This window comes from Pan troglodytes, chromosome 1, assembly GCF_028858775.2.
Source record: "Pan troglodytes isolate AG18354 chromosome 1, NHGRI_mPanTro3-v2.0_pri, whole genome shotgun sequence".
NCBI lineage: Eukaryota > Metazoa > Chordata > Mammalia > Primates > Hominidae > Pan > Pan troglodytes.
Genome location: NC_072398.2, coordinates 188,203,301 through 188,223,821, shown reverse-complemented (window position 1 = coordinate 188,223,821; position 20,521 = coordinate 188,203,301). Strand labels below are relative to the sequence as shown.

The window sequence follows — 20,521 nt, the reverse complement described above, 5'->3', positions numbered from 1 at the left end:
CTCCTGGCTAATGTCACCATACTCTTTCTTGACCAATCTACACCGCCACATTGGCTTCCTTGTTTTTCCTCCACCTTGGACCCTGACTTGTTTTATTTTCTACCTCTAAGGGTTTTACACACACACACACACACACACACACACACAATTTACATGTGTTATCTGTTTCTCCTACAAAATACAAGCTGTATGAAGGTGGGGACTTGTTTTGTTCACTGCCACGTTCCCAGCACCAGGCACTTAGCTGGTGCTCAGTAAATACATATTGATTGATGGAAGAAGTGAACACTCATGTGCAGGTTCCTACACTCAACGCCCTGTGGCATCTGAAGCACAGTAAAAGCTCTGGACCTAGTACCAGGGATGTAGCCAGAGGAGCTGAATCTCCATTTCCAGTGTTTCCTAGAGTGTGTCTTCCTGCACAGGGAGGCTGAGATACAGGACACTGAGGCCAGATGGCAGAGCAGGAAGCATGTGGCTGACATAGGGGTGACGTGCCAGAGCACTGCTGACCGCCGCTCCCTGCCAGAAGAGGATTAACAATAATCCCAACCATTCACCCAGAGCTTTACCGTTTACAAAAGTGTTGTCACATCCGATATTGCATCTGGGCCATACAGCTGCCCCAGAAGGTGAGCAGAGGGAGGACTATGATCCCCATTATACAGATGACAATCCCGAGGTGCTGAAGGTTAAGTGTCTGGCCTGTGGCTGCACAGCGAGTGGTTGAGCCAGGTGCCAAGCCAGGCCTTCTCGTCCCACACCTGCCACTGGGTCCTGCCTAGAGCAATTTTTATCAAGTGAGACCTCTGGGACAGAATGGGCAAATTTCCAATGTCTGAACAAACCAAGTAAAAAAAACCATGAATCATTTATTCTTTGGTTGTCTACACAGACACTTAAGCACTGTATTGCTGTCATGCAGCGGCCTGTGGAGGCCCCTGGGGGTGGCTGGGCCTGTGTCCTGAGCCCTCAGCCAGATCCAGGGGGTGCGGTGTCTGGTCATGTCCACTCCAAGAGCAGTAGCACCATGTAGAAGGCTGTGAGCAGGGTCCCCTCGGCTGAGTGGCAGACATAGGCTCACTGCTCTGCAGCCCTGAGGGGCTGGCCAGCTCAGAGTGCAGAAGAGTTCCTCTCCATGGGTCTAGTCACCCATCCATCTGACCTGGACGCTGTCATAGCTCATCCTTGGGCTTCGATTCACTGCCTGAGAGAGACTCTTGTGCAGGTTCGGGGGGGCCCTGCTGGGCATCCAGGGGCTGCTCCTGGGAGAGGTCCATCTCTTCTGGGCTGAAGAGCATCTTCACCAGGTCATCTGCCTGCACCCTGTCCTGCAAGGACAAACCCCTGCCCATTCAGAGAGGCCTCCGCTCCAGACACTCGCTATCTCTCAGCTGCTACTTCCCAGGGGACAAGGAAGGTTCCTTAATGGCCCCAGGCTCATCTCCTTCCCAGCAGGTCCTACTCTCTGGAAAAGGACAGCTGAAGTGGGGCCCAAGGAGGGAACCAAGAACTCAGCATTGCTCCCTGTCTTGACCTCTTTCCCCACCTGGATCCCGTTCACAGCAGGCCCAGGGAGGACAAGGCAATGTGACCATAATGACAGGGCGTTGGAGCTGGTGTCCCAAGTGCTCCTTTCGTGTCTCAGCCACTGGCAATGGGATTTGGGGAAGAGAAAGGCAAACCAAGGGCGCTCTGGGAACGGGTCACCACAGCACCAGCTGCTCTCACCCGCTCGCTGTGTCGAGGGTCCAGGGTGAACCACAGGGCGATGGCACAGCGCTGCCCCCTGGTGACAGCCTTCACTCCATGCGGGTTTTCAGTGCCTGAAGAGAATCCCACGGCTCTTCCACACTGAGGCTGCACCTCTGCCTAAGGGGGACAGAAAGGGAGGGGGGTTGCACAGGACAAAGACTGTAATCCACTCTCAGAAGAGACATGGGCTCATTAGGGCTCACGACCGAGGGCAGCTCTTCAGGTTGGCTTCCCTAAGGCCAGAACTAAAGAGAAAGGGTGACTGGTTAGAGGAGTGATGGACACGTCTCAAAGCCCCTCTAGATGGGGGAAGGGTACCGCCCACTGGGAAGCCCAGTTGGTTATTTTTGTCCACCGCACTTTGGGAACATCAGCTGTAGCAAACAGACTTTTTATCTCCCAGGGACAAGGACAAGGGAGCACTCACCGTCACGGTCTTGGCATCCAGTTCAGTGAAATAAAAGTTTCCGCCATCGAAGTCCCCATTTAGGTAAAGGATGGCGCTGGGAAAGGCAGAGACATCTCATCATGGCCCTTCCCTGCCTCCCTTTCCCCTGAGCCTTCACCTCCAGGTGCTCTCAACCAGCAGCGGGAGGGTGGCTTTGTGTGGGAGGGAAACCTTTAAGAACCTATACTGATGCCGCACAAACTCCACCTTTCCACTCTCCACCCTCGCCTTAGAGTCCCCTGTGCCCACTCACACTACCGTTCTTGTCACACCACGATATGATTCCCTCTTTGCCTATCTTCTTATCCAGCAGGTTTGGGGATAAAGGATTGGACTCTGGGAACAGCTAGCCCCAACCAGTGTGTGTGTGCTAGGGTGGGGTAGTAGAGTGCAGGGCACTGTGGGGCCTCTGAGGAGGGCACAGACCTCCTCACCCTGCACCTGCCTCGCACTCACCTGTAGTCCCGGAACGTGTAGGCTGGGGGCTCTTTGACACACACGAGGGTCTCGGCATTCAGGATGCAGTTGTCCACGTGGACTGGATGACTATCATCCTTCCTCTCTGCCTGGACCTCTGGGGCCAATGTCACACATGTTAGCAAGGGAGCACCTCGGGAGACGGCATAGCTCTCTTCTTGGCAGGGGAGGTGCTTCCCAAAATGTGTTTGAGTCTACGGAATGCCCAATGAACTAGGGGGGTGTCTTTGGCTAAGCCACAAGCCTAGGGGTCAGGACAAGTCTGCAGGCTTCCTAGGACAGTTCTTGGCAGAAGTGAGCAGGGTGTGGCAAGCAGGAATGAAGGGCTCCAACCAAGGGCAGATCCTGGGCAGAATGGCACAACCCTGGTTTGTAGCTGGACTTTACAAAATACAAAGGCCCAGGGAAGTGAGAATGAAGGATCAGGAGGTGGGACGGACGCAGGGCAGAGTGGGTCAGTCCTCCATCAGGACTGCAGGAGATGGGGCTGAGTGGCAGGAAGTGGGGCAGAGAAGAGCTGGCTAGCAAAGGGAAAGCATGAACTTCAGTGGGGCTCTGGGGTGGGGTGGGTGGAGAAACCATGCAGGGAGAAGGTCACGAAAGGGAACAGACCGGGCTCACTGTCAAATGCCAGGCAGACCACGTCTTTCCCCAACGCAAACCTTGGCATGCTCTGTGTAGGCACCGTCACGTCGTGGTGGGTGCCTCCTTCTCCATTCCCACTTGTCCAGCCAGTCACCAGGTCCTGTCCATCCACCTCCTGCACCTTCCCGGGGCCTCACTTCTCCCTCCTCCCACTGCCACTTCCTGAGTTTAGGGCTTTGCCCTTGTCCACAGAGGTCATTGCTGACCAGCTTCCCTTTTTGGTTTGAAATCTCTCCGCACACACAGCAGCAAAATGAATCCTTTAAAAGTCAAGGCCTCACCACGTCCTTCACTGCTTGATGAGGCCTCCCTGGCCTCCTGGCACCTGTGCCTGTGCTCTCCCACCGGGGGCTTGTGACACACCCAGTTGTGTGTCTGACTGGTCCCTTTGGGTGTGCCCAGATTGTGACAGAATTCCAAACATTCTGAGGCAGAGGAAAGCCCTCTGATCTGTGCCACCTACCAATGGCCGTCACTGCCAGGGGCCTGCTGGAGGCTCCAGTATGACAGAGCCAGCTCTGGGCCACATGGGATCCTTGCAGCACTGGCTGAACCTCTCCCCTTCTTGGACATGCAAAAGGGAATATGGGTGGGCGAGGGAATGAGGAATAACCTCCAGGCCACTCTCACTTGTAAATCACGAAGCTCTCTCACAAATTTGGTATTTAACAATTAGTAAAAGAGAATCTGCCACATAGCTATGGTTGAGCTAAAGGATAAAAATTCCCTTGAATGTAGCTCTCCAGGATTTGGCACCTTTCTTAGTTCCCCTGACTACTGGCCTGCACAATGCCTCCACTCCTGTGCAAACACCATCCCACCACCCGGAGTACTCCGTAATCGTATTCATCCTGCAAAACTGCCATTGCTTCCTCTGGGAAGCCTTCTTTTTGTTGTTGTTGTTGTTATTATTATTTTTGGTTTTAACAAGCCCTTCTGTTGAGGGCTGTCTTTCAACAGATGGCAGCGAGGGAGCTGCTCAGCTATGTATGAAACCCTGACCCGGAGGCAGGTCCTCTACGAATGGCTTAGCGCCAGCTTCCCCATGAAAGTGCGTTGTGTGACAAGTGACGGGTGGCCCCCTTTCTGGCTGCACCCCGTTTCCCTCTGGGAAGCCTTCTTGATCCCCAGGTAGGTTGACTATAACTTCCTCCATGCTACTGTGGCATGCATCACACTGGGATGCCACCCATGTGTTTACATTGGTTCCCCAACTGAAGAAAAGGGACCGCATCCTATTCTCTCTGTGTCTTCAGCATCCAGCACAGAGCTGAGGTGCAGCATGCGGGGGCGGGTGCTGCAGGGGTAATGAGGCCCACCTTCGATGGCAGTGCGGCACACCAGATGAGAGTAGGAAAAGTAGAGGGGCGTATCCAGGCGGAAGTAGGACTCCATGATGCGCCGCACCTTCTCCGTCACGTTGTAGTACAGGTGGGCACTCTGCAGAGGAACTTTGCCTTCTTGCCCCAGCTGCCAAGGAGACAGATGGTCAGCTGCCCTCAACGACTGATATGGTTTGGCTCTGTGTCCCTACCCAAATCTTATCTTGTAGTTCCCATAATTCCCATGTGTTGTGGAAGGGACCTGGTGGGAGATGACTGAATAATGGGGGTGGATCTTTCCCGTGCTGTTCTCATAATACTGAATAAGTCTCACGAGATCTGGTGGCTTTAAAAAAATGGGAGTTTGCCTGCAGAAGTTCTCTCTTTGCCTGCTGCCATCCATGTAAGATGTGACTTGCTCCTCTTTGCCTTCCACCATGATTGTGAGGCTTCCCCAGCCACATGGAACTGTAAGTCCAAGTAAACCTCTTTCTTTTGTAAATTGCCCAGTCTCGGGTACGTCTTTATCAGCAGTGTGAAAACGGATTAACACAACGCCCCTCTTTAGGCCGCCAGAGACAATGAATACCAGGCCCATCCCACATCCCCACACCCCCACTGAAGCTGCAGCCTCTGCTGCCCACGCCCAATACCCCTACTATATTCCTCTTCCTCCTGTCCTTCTTATCTCTCTTTATGAGCACACTGCACAGAAGCACAGCCCTCTGGAATCAGCCTTTCTAAAGAAAGCATTCTCATAGCTTTGGCGAACAGTCTTATCCTGCTCACTTTGTTTTGATTACACTCGGTCTAACAGGATTCAAAAGTGAACCTCACGCAACATAACTCATCCTCGCTTCCTGGCAACAGGAATGTTGGCAGGTGGACCCTCTTCACCTTTCCTGCCACCAGCCCCAACTCTTCCTCAAAGCCTGAGCTTCCCCCTTCCCCAACCCTTTCTCCACACTCTAGAATGCCCAGTGTTGATCTTACCTTGAGGGCTTTGAAGACAGTGACACCATAGAACTTTTCATTGGGAGTATGTGGGGAGGTCTGACCCCGGTAGCCATCTCCTGAGGTTGCTGCCACCTACAAGGCCCAAAACACAAGGTGATGTTAGCCAGGGCAGCTGAGGGCTTGAGAAGAGGTGGTCAACTGTGGCCAGGAAGAGGAAGGCGAAGGCTACCACCCAAGGGGCACTTGGTGGGGGGATGCTGGACCCTCGGGGGAAGGTGCAGTCACTGGGCTTCCCTTACATTGGTCAGTCTCTGCAGCTCCTGACACTCGTGGTCAGAGATTACGCCGTCCATCACCACCCGCTGGGAACCATTCAGGAGTTTGGAGTTCATGGTGAGACTGATGCCTTCATATAGCAGGGGGCCACCTGCAAAGCAATGACAAAACTCTAGCTAAATCTAGCAGCAGCTAGACCAAAGACTCTCCATTGGATATTGCCTCCTCGTCACAAATAGAAATTCCAGCTGTTTCCTTTTCACCAGCAAAATCTCCCGCTAGGTCATTTTCAAAGGTAGAATAGTCCAGAGGACAGAACATAGAGCTGAAAGATGAGATTCCCAGTCCCAGCTCCATGACCAAATAGCTGCTGGCTTTTGGGCCATGACACACTCTTGAGGAAACATCAGAAACACAATCCTAAAACATGAGCTCGGGAACGAGGAAGAACTGACTTTGACTCCTAGATCCTCCATTGATTAGCTGTGTGACCTTGGCAAGTTACTTAACCTCCCTGAGGTTAATTTTAATTAATTAAAATGTTCTCATCTGTCAAACAGCATCTACCTTATATGTTTGATGCCAGTATAATGTTAAGAACAAGGAAGGCAAGTTAAAAGCTTAGTACAATATTTGGCACATGGTAAGTCCTCAAAAGTTTGGCTACCATGATATCATCATCATTATTCATTTAAAATAAGGATCTTGCAATCTGCATGACTCACCTCTCAGTTATAAGAATCAAGAGAAATAACAAAGTGAAAGTGGTCTGAAAACAAAGGAATGCTGGACAAATTCTTTTCATATGCTAATATTGTTTAATTAACCACTGTTAATTTAAGCAACTATAGGGCAAAGGTCAACATTTCTCTCTTACAGTTCTCATGGTGTTTCTCTGTGCTAGGGACATACTAATACTAGAGACTCAGTTCAACTCCACTTGATAACTGAGGCCTCAGTGTGTACCAGGAACTGTGCCAGACAGGGTGAGAGATGAATCCTAGAAGACAGTACCTGTTCTCTAACAATTATGCAAATAACTAGCATAAGACAGACCATAAATGCCCTAAGAAGTTCAAAAGAAAGGAGGGGACTCCAATCATCTGGGAGGTTAAGAAAGGCTTTACGGCAGGCAGGGCACAGTGGCTTATGCCTGTAATCCCAGCACTTTGGGAGGCCAGGGCGGGCGGATCACAAGGTCAGGAGTTTGAGACCAGCCTGGCCAACATGGTGAAACCCTATCTCTACTAAAAATACAAAAAAATTAGCCAGGCATGGTGCCACATGCCTGTAATCCCAGCTACTTGGGAGGCTGAGGCAGGATAATTCCTTGATGATCCCGGGATGTAGAGGTTGCAGTGAGCCAAGATTGCACCACTGCACTCCAGCCTGGGCAACAGAGCAAGACTCCGTCTCCAAAAAAAAAAAAAAGAAACGCTTTGCAGGGTGTATCTCAGATGCCCTCATGGGCAGGGATGGTGGGAAGCGTACTAGGAGAGCCAGGCATAAACACAGACTGGTGGGCAGTGGGCAGGCCCACGGAACAAAGTGCAGTCCTGTGTGAAGAGACGGTGTAAACAGGACAAGAGTAGAACATTCGGTTAAGGGGCAGGCACGGAGGATGGGTCAGAGGCCAGTGTCTGGAAGACTGGCCTAGCTACCTTGTGTGGGCAGGGGCAAGGACAGGCCAGACGGGGAAAGGGTGGGTGCAGATAGGAGGTGCCAGGGCCTGAAGGAAGCCTGAGGCAATGAAAAACGGAAAAGGCTGGGGAGAGAGCTGAGAAGCACTGCAGAGCAGAGCCACAATCAGTAGGCCTTCCCAGCAGCTTGCAGAAAACGGGCACAGGAGGAAGAGGAGCCAAAGGAGGCCTGAAGGCGTTGAGTCTCAGTAAAGGGACGAATGGTGAAAACCGGGAGAAAACAGTTTGGGAGTGGGGAGACAGGATGAGTTAATACCTATGGAAGTGGACAACACTAGTCACTCATGTTTCTGTGACACAGAAGTCTCATTTCTTTCTTTTCTTTTTTTTTAAAGATGAGGTCTTGCTATATTGCCCAGGCTGGATTCAAACTCCTGGGCTCAAGCGATCCTCCTGCCTCAGCCTGCCGAGTAGCTGGGATTACAGGTGTGCACCACTACATCCTGGAGTCTGATTTCTGAGCCAAAGGATGATTCTCAGTGCTCTTTCCAGCTGAAAGTCCCGCTGGTGAGTTAGGAAGGATGTCCACTGAACTTGCACCCTAAGGGTGGCTGGCTCATGGTGAGCTCTGCAATGCTGGGGTGGAGCGCTGCCTGGCAAATGTGGGGTGACCTGCCTGGCTCCCTGACAACAGCCAGACATGCCCCTATTTCTGTCCTCTCACCTTCCCGGGTCAGTCTGCTCACATCCAGTGACTCCTTGGTCTTCTCTTCCACAAGGGTCTCGATTTCCTTCATAAGGTTCCCAATCTCCTGGGAGATGCGTACGGCTGTTTCCCGTTCTGACCTATGAGCACAGCCGCTCTGAGGACTGCATTCCAGGGCCAGCCCTGGGCTCCACCCCGACTTCCCAAACTGGACCTGCCCACCCCTTGCCAGGAGTTCACATCTGCCTGGGCTCAGGAAGCCTCAAGTGCTTCATCAGACTGATCCAACCATGCAGTTTCTTCAAGGTCCTCACTTCTGTTTCTCTTGCAATCTCTTGGGAATCACTTCTTCTGGAGTCCATGAATCCTAAGTAGGTCAGGAAGAAATGAAAAAGGTAAGATGATCTACTTAATCTTCCAGGTGTCTCAATGCATAAAATAAGGCCCACAGGAGTAATCCAGCTTATCACCCTCTTCCTTTCAGGAGACAAAATGGGAGGTTTGCACATCTAAGTCCCTTCTAGCTGCCCAGTGTTCCCCTTTCATCTGTCTCTCATCCCTGCCTTGCACAGATCCCAGGCTAGGCTCAGCCTCCAGCAAGTTTTCTCTCAGAATCGCACAGTGTTCCCCTCCTCCCCATTCATCTCTCCCGCTCACTCTTTCCCTGCTCCCTTCCGGCTCCTGTACCCTAGCTCACCGGATCCACAAAGGGAATTCCAAAAACATCATAAGCGAAGAAAAGCAGTTCTTTTTCCAGTAGGCTTCGCTGTCGGTACTCCTTGGCACTCTGAGGGTAAAAAAGCAAACAAATCCCCCAGAACTCAGCCCTGTCTTTTAACCTCTGGGAGTTCCCCTCCCTGGCACCCCACAATGATGCTCCCATGTGACCTGAGGCCTCCTCTCCCTACCAATGCTCTCTGTCTGTTCCCCAGTTTGAGACAAAAGTCTAATTTCTGTGTCCTCTGCCTGGCACAAGCAACAGTACCTCTGAGGTACTGGAATAACCAGGCTTTCCTTAAGGGAAAAAGCCCTGCTCCTCCCCCATCCCAACTCCCATTAGTCTCTAGGACAGATAATCTGATGATTCTCAAAAGTGGAAATATTCTTCAAAGAAGGAGAATTCCTTCTTGACTTCTACAGGAGTCCACAAAGCAGGAAAAGGAATCAGGCATTAGGCAACTGACATGTTATTCATTTGATCTTTTATAGCCACATCTGAGGTTGATACTAGTATGCTCATTCTACAGAGGAAGCATCTGAGGCACAGAGGAGATGTACCACTGTCTAAGGTGACACTACAGGACACGGGAGAGCAGCGACCTACAGTCAAACCCAGGTCTTCTGTTATCTTTTTCTTTTTTTTCATAGCAGAATGTGCATTTGGACAGATAAAGCCAGGTCTTTACAGTCCTAAAGCCCATGTGCTTTCTGCTCTGCCACCTGCCTCCTCTCAGACCCTAACCAGACCACACCCCTCCCTGAGGATAAGCAGCTAGAGGGGAGGGCCTGGCACTCTGGGCTTCCCACATGGACTCCCAGGCAAGGCTTACCCAGGGCAGGGAAACTGAGTACTTTCCGGGGTCACATCTTTCCCTAGGTGCCCTGCTAATCTCCAAGCAGCAGGAGGAGGAAGGAAGAGAAAAAGGAGACATCAGTTGAAATAAAACATGAGGCAGTTCAAGGAGGAATTAAAGGAGTCAATGAATCCTATGTCATCTACTATATTTACCTAAGAGGAAGAGAGACGTTTTCTCCTCAGGAGTTTACATTACTGGCTTCTGTCACCAAGTGCTATGTTATCTCATTTAACCCTCTCCAATGACCCTATAAGGCTGCTATGAAGCAAACCCCACTTCCATCTTTATTCATTCGATGCTGATTTACTGAGTGTCAGCCATGTGTCTGGAGCTGTGCCTGCACTGGGTCCAAGCAGGGAACAGAGTCCGGTCACCACTGACTGGCCACAAGCCACTGCACAAGTTACTTCATCTCTCAGATGCTAACAGTCCTCATCCCTAAAGTGGGAAGAAGAGTGCCAACCTCGCAGGGTGGCTGTGATGATTAAATGAGATGATGGATACAGCCCACCCCGCACAGAGCTTCGCCCGGACAGCGGCTCAACAAATGTTAGTTACCTTCTTTCCAAAAGGGGACTTCTAGTTAAAAATGCTAGATTGGCCACGTGGGTTTATTTCCCCTCACTCCCCTCAGACTCCCCTTAATGGCCATAAGGAAGGCAGGGAAAAGGTATTAACCAAACAAGACAAAAGAGACTGGAAGTGCCATCTTAAAGCCGGATGGTCACCATCTAGTGGCTAAAGAGGACAACTACAATGACAACCCACACAGGAGGGGCAGCAAGAGGCTGTTTCTACTGGAGGCTCTCAGACTCCAGAGCTCGGAAGAAGAGCCTGGGTGTCTCCTTTCAGCGCAGCAGTCTTTGTGTTATATAGATATTTCTCCTGGTTTTGGAGAGAGACAGGGAAAATGCTGAAAGATGGCAGAGAACAAACAATGGCAGGAAGAAGAAGAGATGGGAAAGAAAATGGAGACAGAAAACAGGTGAGCAGAAAAAAAACACCCAGTATTAAGTGAAAAATGATAGCTCTTGGCCAAATAATATCGAGTGTCCAAGTTAGGGGTGCCAAGAGGGGAAAGAATATGCTCACCGCGCAGTTCTGCGGGACTCAGAGAATAGACTTCTGGGCCCAGATAACGCTAATTGAGGCTCCTGTGTACTCCCCACACTCCCTCCCTGTGCTCCCTTCTCCTCTGAATAACAAGCCGAGTGACTGAACTCACATCTGGCCCCGACACTGACATCCGGCCCCTGCCCTGCACGCACAGCGCCGACTCCCCTCTGCTACCCCACTCTTCCGCCCTCAGGTCTGAGTTCAGCTGGCAGCTGTCATAACAGAAGGAAGTCTCTCACCTCACGGGGGCCGATGGATCTGGTGTGTTCTTCTCCAAGCATAGCTGCATAATAGGCCAAATTTTGGTTCATCACCTCGTCATTGGGGAAGAAGAGAAGATAGGTCTTGGCACATTCAACAGCCTGTGTATAATTCCCAACTGCAAAGTGGAAAGAAGAATGGCTGAGAGGAAAGAGTCAAAAGGAAAGGATAAAATCCTAGCACCAGGGACCACTTAGTGTTCAGTCTCCACAAAGCTTGAGGCAATGGCAGCATGACAAGCTGGTGCCTGCTACTTAACATGATGGCCTGATTTCAGGGGCAGGAGTTAAGTAATACACATAGAATGTGTGATTAATTTTAAGGTGAGGTGGTCAATGTCCTCAGGGCTGCCTAACAATGAAACAGAAAAGAATCAGAATTCTCTGCATGCCCACATCTTTTAAGATTCACAAATAATTCCAATACCCCTTAATATTTTGCCTCAATACACTCAATCATTAGATCAATTTCCCTGTCTTCCTACCTTCTTTTTTCTATAGATTTTCAGAAGACAGGGAAGATTACAATAGCAGATTGTCTCTTTGGCAAAATAGTTCTTGTTGATATTTGTTAGTCATCTCAACTCAACTGTAAATATTGTACACTCATCAATATGTTTGTAATGCTTAGCACACAGTAGGGACTCTGCAAAGAGTTGGTTTTCTGGGTATTAATTGGCAGCCCCACAAAAGCATCAGTGCTATACCAGGGAGAGGGCTAGCAAATGTCCTCTGAGCTAGTTTAAACTGTGGCGTACCCTTATTTTGCTATTAACTTTAATTCAAAAGCAAAAATAGATTACAAGTTATAGAAGGGACAAGAGATGAGGTCCTAAGTCTCCCTCCCCCAGCTTTTTGGGTTGCTGGTATTGGCTTCCTAGGCCAGTTGTTTATAACAAACTACCCAGGGATCACTTGGCATGGTGCCTCCCATAGCTACTGAAATAAGCCAAACACCTTGAGGAAGTAAGTGGCTGTAATCCCTGCCCACCTTGCCTTTAGCTTCTTAGTTAGCCAGCAGAGAAAGAGGAAGGAAAGTAGGCCTTACTGTTATAGTAGGCAAACTGCAGATAATTATAATGCGATGGGAGGAAGTCTTCAAAGGGCTTCTCTCGACTTGGGTGGGAAGCAAGCTCCGTGACACAGTTCTGCTTACAGTTGAGGACCTGGATGTAATGATCTGAAAGGAATCAAACAGAAGGAATAACTATGAGGTCACTCTTTAGAACTCAAATTCTGGTTAAGATGAACAAATTCAAATGGAAGCAATTTTTCATCAGCTTCTCAGATTTAATAAATTGAGGAATGAGGGTGAAGAGTCCCCATTTATATTATCGGATGGTGACCTTAGAGTCCCAGGAGGCCTGGCTGAAGGTCTGGCTCTGAACTGCACGCACCTGTGATGGCCTGGAAGAGGTCAGCGTTGTACTCAAGGTAGTTGTAGCCATCGTAGTCATAGGGCCCTTCGCAGAGGGCACGGCACTCCTCATAGGCCACAAAGTATTCTTGCAGCGCCGCCTCTAGGTGGGGCACAGCTTCCTGTGGCTGTTCCTCTGAGTAGAGTCGCACTCCCAGTCGAAATTCTTGCTACTGGGAAGAAGGAGCACTCAAATGCAGGCCACAGAGGAGGAACCCTCTCTCCTTGCCCTCAGCCACCTTCACAGGGATCCTAATTTCCTGTTCCTCAGGTTATGGATGGAAAGGGGTGACCTGGGTACCACTATAAAATGAAGGCCTTTTGTAAATGGTCTTTACAAAATATTTAGCTCTGGAAATTTAAAAACATTTAGCTCTTTTTTTCTTTTTTTGAGACAGAGTCTCACTCTGTTGCCCAGACTGGACTGCAGTGGCACAATCTCAGCTCACTGCAACCTCCACCTCCTGGGTTCAAGTGATTCTCTTGCCTCAGCCTCCCTAGTAGCTGGGATTACATTGTGCCCAGCTAATTTTTGTATTTTAGTAAAGACGGGGTTTCACCATGTTGGCCAGGCTGGTCTCCAACTCCTAACCTCAAGCAATCCTCCCAACTCAGCCTCCTAAAGTGCTGGGATTACAGGTGTGAGCCACTGTGCCTGGCCAAAAAACATTTAACTCTTAATCTAGATGAAAGATATCTAGGAGTTCATTATGATTTTCTTGTACTTTTCTTCCCCCCCCCCCCCCCAATTAGTGACAGATTCTTGCACTTTTTTTTTTTTTTTTTTTTGAGTCGGAGTTTCACTCTTTTTGCCCAGGCTAGAGTCCAATAGTGCGATCTTGGCTCACTGCAACATCCACCTCCAGGGCTCAAGCAATTCTCCTGCCTCAGCCTCCAGAGTAGCTGGGATTACAGGTATGCGCCACCACGCCTGGCTAATTTTGTGTTTTTAGTAGAGATGGGGTTTTGTCATGTTGGTCTGGCTGGTCTTGAACTGCTGACCTCAGGTGATCTGCCCGCCTCGGCCTCCCGAAGTGCTGGGATTACAGGCATGAGCCACTGTGCCTGGCCTAGGTTCTTGCACTTTTTTGTAGGGCTAACAGTTTTCAAATAAACACAACTTACTTTTTGTTTTGTTTTGTTTTGAGACACAGTTTTTTTTTGAGACAGACAGCCCAGGCTGGAGGGCAGTGGCATGATCTCAGCTCACTGTAACCTCCACCTCCTGGGTTCAAGTGATTCTAGCGCCTCAGCCTCCTGAGAAGCTGGGATTACAGACATACACCACCACACCTGGTTAATTTTTGTATTTTTAGTAGAGACAGGATTTCACCATGTTGGCCAGGCTGGTCTTGAACTTCTGGCCTCAAGTGATCCACTCACCTCGGCCTCCCAAAGTGCTGGGATTACAGACATGAGCCACCATGCCCGGCCAACACAACTTACTTTTTTGTGTGTGTGTGATGGAGTCTCTCTCTGTCACCCAGGCTGGAGTGCAGTGGCACAATCTCGGCTCACTGCAACCTCCGCCTCCCGGGTTCAAGCGATTCTTCTGCCTCAGGCTCCTGAGTAGCTGGGAATACAGGCACACACCACCACGCTCAGCTAATTTTTGTATTTTCAGTAGAGACAGGGATTCACCATGTTAGGCAGGACGGTCTCAATCTCCTGACCTTGTGATCCGCCCGCCTTGGCCTTCCAAAGTGCTGGGATGACAGGTGTGACCCACTGCACCTGGCCACAACTTACTTTTAAAAGTCATTCTTTTTTTTTTTTTTTTTTTTGACTGTTGCTCTGTCACCCAGGCTGGAGTGCAGTGGCACAATCTTGGCTCACTGCAACCTCCACCTTCCAGGTTCAAGCTATTCTCCTGCCTCCATGTCAAGTAGCTGGGATTACGGGTGCGTGCCACCATGCCTGGCTAATTTTCGTATTTTTAGTAGAGATGGGGTTTCACCATATTGGCCAGGCTGGTCTCAAACTCCTGACCTCAAGTGATCCACCCACCTCGGCCTCCCAAAGTGCTGGGATTACAGGTGTTAGCCACTGCGCCTGGCCTAAAAGTCATTCTTATATTGTTTCTAACATTCCTATTTTATAAGTAAAATGTAAGGAACCGTAAACTCTCTATAAAATGCTATATCATCACAGACAGTCCCTCCTTTGGAACTTTTCCTGCTAAACAAATAGAATGAGAACATTGAGGGATACTGTAACATTTATTGTAGTGAAAATCAAAAACACACATGACCAAAAAAATGTGACTAGTGAATTAATATAGTCTCTGCATAAGATGGACTATCATGCAGCCATAAACAATTATGTTTTCAAATAAAACTGAAGACATGAGAAAAGACTCATGATAATAATGTTAGTTAAAAAATGATGATGGGGCTGGCCGTGGTGGCTCACACCTGTAATCCCAGCACTTTGGGAGCCCAAGGCAGTAGGATCGCTTGAGGCCAGGAGTTTGAAATCAGCCTGGGCAACACAGTGAGACCCCGTCTCTACAAAAAATAAAAACAATAGCTGGGTGTGGTGGTGCATGCCTCTAGTCCCAGCTATTTGTGGGGCTGAGGCGGGAGGATCACTTGAGCCCAGGAGGTCAACGCTGCAGTGAGCTATGATCACACCATTGCACTGCAGCCTGGACAACAAAGTGAGACCCTGCCTCAAAAAAAATAAAAAAGATGATAAAAAATGCATACATGATATAACACCAAATTAGATGAAAAAAATTATATACGGAAGACTTAAAAAATAGGGCAAAATATAAACTGGTTTTCTTAAGGTGGCGGTATTACAAATGATTACTTTTTATTTTATACTTACCTACATTTCTACAATGTTATACAATGAACATTTATTACTTCTGTAATGTAATTAGAAAACAACCTTAGTAATGTCATTTAAAAAAAAACAAAAGAATGCATGCCTGTAGTCCCAACTACTCAGGAGGCCGAGACTAGGGGGTCTCTTGAGTCCAGGAATTTGAGGTTACAGTGAGCTATGATCAAGCCACTGCACTCCAGCCTGGGTGACAGAGCAAGACTCTGTCTCTAAAATAAATTTAAAAAGAAAGAGAGAAAGAAGGGGATAAAGTTTTTTTCACCATATGGGGTTGAGTCTCAAGATCCTTGAAGTCGGCCTCCTTCGCTCCAGACATGGTTTGGTAATAGTCTAGGTTCTGCCGCATTTCCATGTGCTCAGGATTGCCCACGAAGAAGGTGTGTGCTGCAGCAACAGCTTTCTCCAACTTGTTGATCTAAGAATGAAGCATGAGAAGGTAGATAATGCTCATATCCAAACTCTGAACGTTTGTGTCCACACGAGCAGTCCACATAAACAGGAAATCCCTGCCTCCCTGAGCCCTCCACTCAGCGTGCCCAGCCCCTGCCAGCCCCAGGAAGCACACCTATTGCAGGAACTACCCACGACAGATTAGGAGCATAGTGCCCTGGGCAGATTTGTAGCTCTTTCCCAAGTCAGATTTAGGGGTTCCCCAGATTACAGGAAGTAGCAATGTTCCATTTTAAAACAAAGGTCATATTGTATGGGGAGTGCTGTGAAAGACTGACTGCCCACATAATATGTTTTCATGCCGGGTGCGGTGGCTCAGGTCTGTAATCCCAGCATTTTTAGAGGCCGAGGCAGGTGGATCACTTGAGCTCAGGAGTTCAAGACCAGTCTGGGCAACATGGTGAAACCCTGTCTTTATGAAAAATACAAAAATTACATGGTACTATATGCCTGTAGTCCCAGCTACTCTGCAGGCTGAGGTGGGAGGACGCTTGGGCCTGGGAGGCAGAGGTTGCAGTGAGCCAAGATGGTGCCACAGCACTCCAGCGTGGGTGACACAGCAGGACCCTGACTCAAAAAAAAAAAAATACATATATATATTTCATGAATCAAATGTAATGCCTGAGCTGAAGAAATTCTGTGGCTTCAAGGATTTAGGGGTAGGGAAAAAAGAGCAGCTAACAGACTATGCCTAAGAATTTTCCTAGAAAAAATTTTTTTTCTGCATAAAATAAAATGAAGAATTTTTGAGACATTTAGGGAGAAGGTGGATGGCTAAAAATTCTAAGGTCCTTTACTAAGTCCAGACATAGTATTTTCTGACTCAAAGCTCAGGGCTCACGAGGTTCAAACAAATAGCTCTAAGAAATCTGAGGGGGTGGTCAGGGGCGGTAGCTCATGCCTGTAATCCTAGCACTTTGGGAGGCCGAAGGGGGCAGATCTCTTGAGGTCAGGAGTTTGAGACCAGCCTGGCCAACATGGTGAAACCCTGTCTCTACTAAAAATACAAAAATTAGCTGGGCGTTGTGGCGCACACCCGTAATCCCAGCTTCTTGGGAGGCTGAAGCAGGAGAATCGCTTGAACCCGGGAGGCGGAGGTTACAGCGAGCCGAGATCACAGCACCGTACTCCAGCCTGGGTGACAGAGCGAGACTCTGTCTCAAAAAAAAAAAAAAAAAAGAAAAAGAAAAAAAAGAATTCCAAGGGGGAGAAATAGGCTACAGACCACAATGCCCACAGCAATGGACTCCAGCATGTCAAAGTAACACAGGTTTCATATATAGAATCCAACCAAATAAATCACTGATGATCTAGTAATTAACTATGTGGACACTGGTATCAAAGAGACCAGCCGTGGCCAGGCACGGGGGTTCACGCCTGTAATCCCAGCACTTTGGGAGGCTGAGGCAGGCGGATCATGAGGTCAGGAGTTTGAGACCAGCGGATCATGAGGTCAGGAGTTTGAGACCAACAATAGCTGGGCATGGTGGCATGTGCCTGTAATCCCAGCTACTCAGGAGGCTGAGGCAGGAGAATCGCTTGAACCCAGGAGGCGGAGGTTGCAGTGAGCCGAGATCGCACCATTGCACTCTAGCTTGGGCAACAAGAGCGAAACTCCGTCTCAAAAGAAAAGAGGGCTGGGTGCGGTGGCTCACGCCTGTAATCCCAGCACTTTGGGAGGCCGAGGCAGGTGGATCACAAGGTCAGGAGATCCAGACCATCCTGGCCAATATGGTGAAACCCCATCTCTACTAAAAATACAAAAATTAGCCGGGTGTGATGGCACGTGCCTGTAATCCCAGCTACTCGGGAGGCTGAGGTAGGGGAATCACTTGAACCAGAAAACCAGAAGTCAGAGGTTGCAGTAAGCCGAGGTCGCCACTGCACTCCAGCCTGGCAACAGCGAGACTCCATCTCAAAAAAAAAAAAAAAAAGAAAGAAAGAAAGAAAAGAAAGAAAGAAAGAAAGAAAAGAGACAGGCCAGCAGCACATCTGGGCTTAATGACTCACTGACTGGCTAGGCAGTAGACAAGATACTTAAAGTTTACTTTCTAAACTCAGTTTCCCTAATCTATCATCTGGAGATAGCATTCTCTAGCTATCTCCTAGCATTGTTGAGAGTTCAACGAGATAATATGCAGCCTGTAATACATGGTGCTGGGCACAGATTAAGTGCTCAATAAATTTTAGGTGGTATGATTAATATGCTAAGAAAACTTATTTTCTTATCATTGGTACTAGTAAAGGCACACTAGTAAAGGAGTCAGCCCTGGTTAGGTGACCCAAGGTAAATAACTCCCCATCTCTACCTCAGTTTCTTTAACTGTAAAATTAGAAATTTTCTCAGGTCTGTCCCTTTCATGGAATTACTCTAGCTCTTGTGTCTTTCAGCGCTGCTCCTGCCTTTCTCTGTTCTCCCTCATGTCCTCACTCCTCTCTTCACCCCCAGCCTTCTTTACTCTCTAAGCACTGAGGTACTTAACCTCCTCTCTTGTGGACAAATGTCTGCCTCCTAATCATGTGCCACCACTTTCTCCTTCTTCCAAGGCTCATTCACCATGGCTTCCAGAATAAGCGTTTTAAAACCCAAATCTGAGGATGGCTCCCTGCAGTCCGCAGAATTCTCTTCCAAATCTGGCCTCACTGACTTTTCTAGCCGCCTCTCCTACTACTCCCCACACACATCTCGACATTGCAATCACAACAGTTCATTTTTTTTCCTGAATATATCATGCTTTGGTTCTACTTTTCTCTCTATCTGGAGGAGCCTTCTCTCCTCTCCCCCTGGCAATACTTAGGACAGGCTTCAATATTACCTCTTCTTTGAAGTCTAATTTCTCTGAGATAAAGCTAGAGTCTCCCTCCTTTGTGCTCCCACAGCCCTAAGTATATGCCCTTGCAGTAGCCCTTACTACAGTAACTCTTAACAGCAAAGCAAGACAAAGCAAAGACGTTAGTCGAGCATTTAATTACTTGTACAAGAACTGGAATGCAGTAGGTATGCAATACATGTTTGTCAAATAGTTTTAGAAAGTGCTATGATGAAGCGACATAACCAAAGACATAACGCAATTATTTTGATTTCAAGTCCAGCGCTCTTCCGAGTAACTAGGAAAAATGACGGGAACTGTGTAGGCAGAATGCTGTGGAGGGGTGGAAATCTGAGGTCCCCAAGAGTCTCTAAGTCTCTCTTTAGATCGAATCGAAGGTCTTTTAAACTACAGATGTAACAGATATAATGCACAACTCTTTCTCCCCCCACCCCCAATACAGTGGGACTAATAACAGCATCTACCTGACAAGATATTGTGAAGATTAGGGCAAATGCGTTAATAAATGCAAACTGCTTAAAATAGTGCCTGGAAGTATGTGCTGGCTATCATCATCATCATCATCGTCACCATCACCACCACCAAACAAGCCTGGAACGCTCCAAGCCCAAGTGTACACTTGGACACACGGCACTCTGGCATTCCGAAAAATACTCATTTTCTTTGTAAATCTGGCAGACTAGCCAGAGGGTCCCCCCCCCACAGAAAGGGCCAGGCAGCCCCTGCTGGCGACGTGGCAACCTCACATCCTGAAAGAGAGCTGCTGAATCAAACAGCAGGAAAAGCACCACTGGAAAACCAACCGGAAGGGAGATATTGTAGACCGCTACTAGCTTCTCACTCGGACACTTACAATGACATCAGAATGGGAGACCCAAACTGCCGCTTTAATTCCTTCCAGGAGATTTCCCAGGGAACAAAATGGCCATGAGTTTTGCTTGGCCTGTGCCCTAACCCCAGGCTGGACCTTTGGGGTTAGCATCTGCCCATGCGAACTGGGCGAGGAAGGTCTCCTGCCAGGGAGCAGCTCTCCCTGGCTCCGAGGAGAGCTCCCCAGCCAGGAGGCCACTTTCCCCTCCCTGCGGACACTTCCCCGATCCCCCAAGCTCCTCAGGTCCCCTGCAACACTCCTCTCCCCAGAAGGACCCCGGCCGCCTGGCTCCAGGCAGGTCTGCACCTTGAAGTAGGCGACCTGCAGGTAGTTGTAGGGGCTCCGCTTGCGGAACTCCAGCTCCATCTCTTCGCTGAGCGAGTGGGCGGCCGGTGGCCCGAGGCAGCGGCGCAGGCAGGCGGCGCGACGCAGAAGGCCCCCGAAGAAGCTCAGGTCGCGCAGGGCGGCGGCGCCCGAGGCCTGGGCCGGGCTGGGGGACCAGTCGGGGTCCAGCTCCCACGGGAAGTCGGCGGCACACTGGGTGCGGCAGCGCAGGCGAAGGGCGCGGAGGGCTGCCCGGGAGCGCAGCGCCCGTTCCATGCTCAGGACCACCCCGGGCCAGTCCCCGCGCGCGTAGGCTGCGGTCCCCTCGGCGAAGAGCAGATCAGGCGTCACCATGCCCCATCCTGCCTCGGACTCGACCTCGGCTTGGGAGGCAGCGGCCACGACAGCCAGCAGTGTGGTCAGCAGCTTCAACGCGCCTACCGCCATCGCTCCCTCAGACCTAACGGGACCGCCAGCCACCCGCCACCAAGGCCGGAGTCCTACCCCCGGCGAAAGCCCGTCCCCGGGCGAAGCCCCACCTTCCAAGCTGGGCGGCGCATGCCCACGAGGCTTGCACCGCCTCTTTTCCTTTCAGTCAG

General features: G+C 49.6%; 1 protein-coding gene across 2 annotated transcripts; it reads right to left on the bottom strand.

The window, feature by feature from the left end:
* Nucleotides 1-852: 852 nt before the first annotated feature.
* Nucleotides 853-20,505, bottom strand: P3H1 (prolyl 3-hydroxylase 1). 2 transcript variants are annotated; one of them, XM_016960471.4, is made up of 15 exons: nucleotides 19,905-20,505; nucleotides 15,709-15,861; nucleotides 12,577-12,766; nucleotides 12,228-12,359; nucleotides 11,159-11,298; nucleotides 8,924-9,013; nucleotides 8,541-8,593; nucleotides 8,245-8,366; nucleotides 5,904-6,031; nucleotides 5,641-5,736; nucleotides 4,645-4,795; nucleotides 2,660-2,777; nucleotides 2,183-2,258; nucleotides 1,732-1,872; nucleotides 853-1,331 (listed from the first exon to the last, which is right to left on the bottom strand). In XM_016960471.4, exons 1-15 carry the CDS (start codon nucleotides 20,367-20,369, stop codon nucleotides 1,176-1,178), a joined length of 2,211 nt encoding a protein of 736 aa, XP_016815960.1. In that variant the 5' UTR covers nucleotides 20,370-20,505; the 3' UTR covers nucleotides 853-1,175. The 2 variants fall into 2 exon arrangements, with proteins under 2 accessions (XP_016815960.1, XP_016815963.1); XM_016960474.4 differs by lacking the exon at nucleotides 8,924-9,013 and having other exon boundaries at nucleotides 19,905-20,465.
* Nucleotides 20,506-20,521: the final 16 nt, after the last annotated feature.

What these genes read in the sequence shown, in the direction of transcription:
- P3H1 (XM_016960471.4), bottom strand. Translation starts at nt 20,369, where the DNA reads ATGGCGGTAGGCGCGTTGAAGCTGCTGACCACACTGCTGGCTGTCGTG. An exon ending in TGCAGGTCGCCTACTTCAAG is followed by an intron (nt 15,862 to 19,904) that starts GTGCAGACCTGC and finishes CTTCATTCTTAG; the next exon opens with ATCAACAAGTTGGAGAAAGC. An exon ending in TGGATGCCAAGACCGTGACG is followed by an intron (nt 1,873 to 2,182) that starts GTGAGTGCTCCC and finishes TGTCCCCCTTAG; the next exon opens with GCAGAGGTGCAGCCTCAGTG.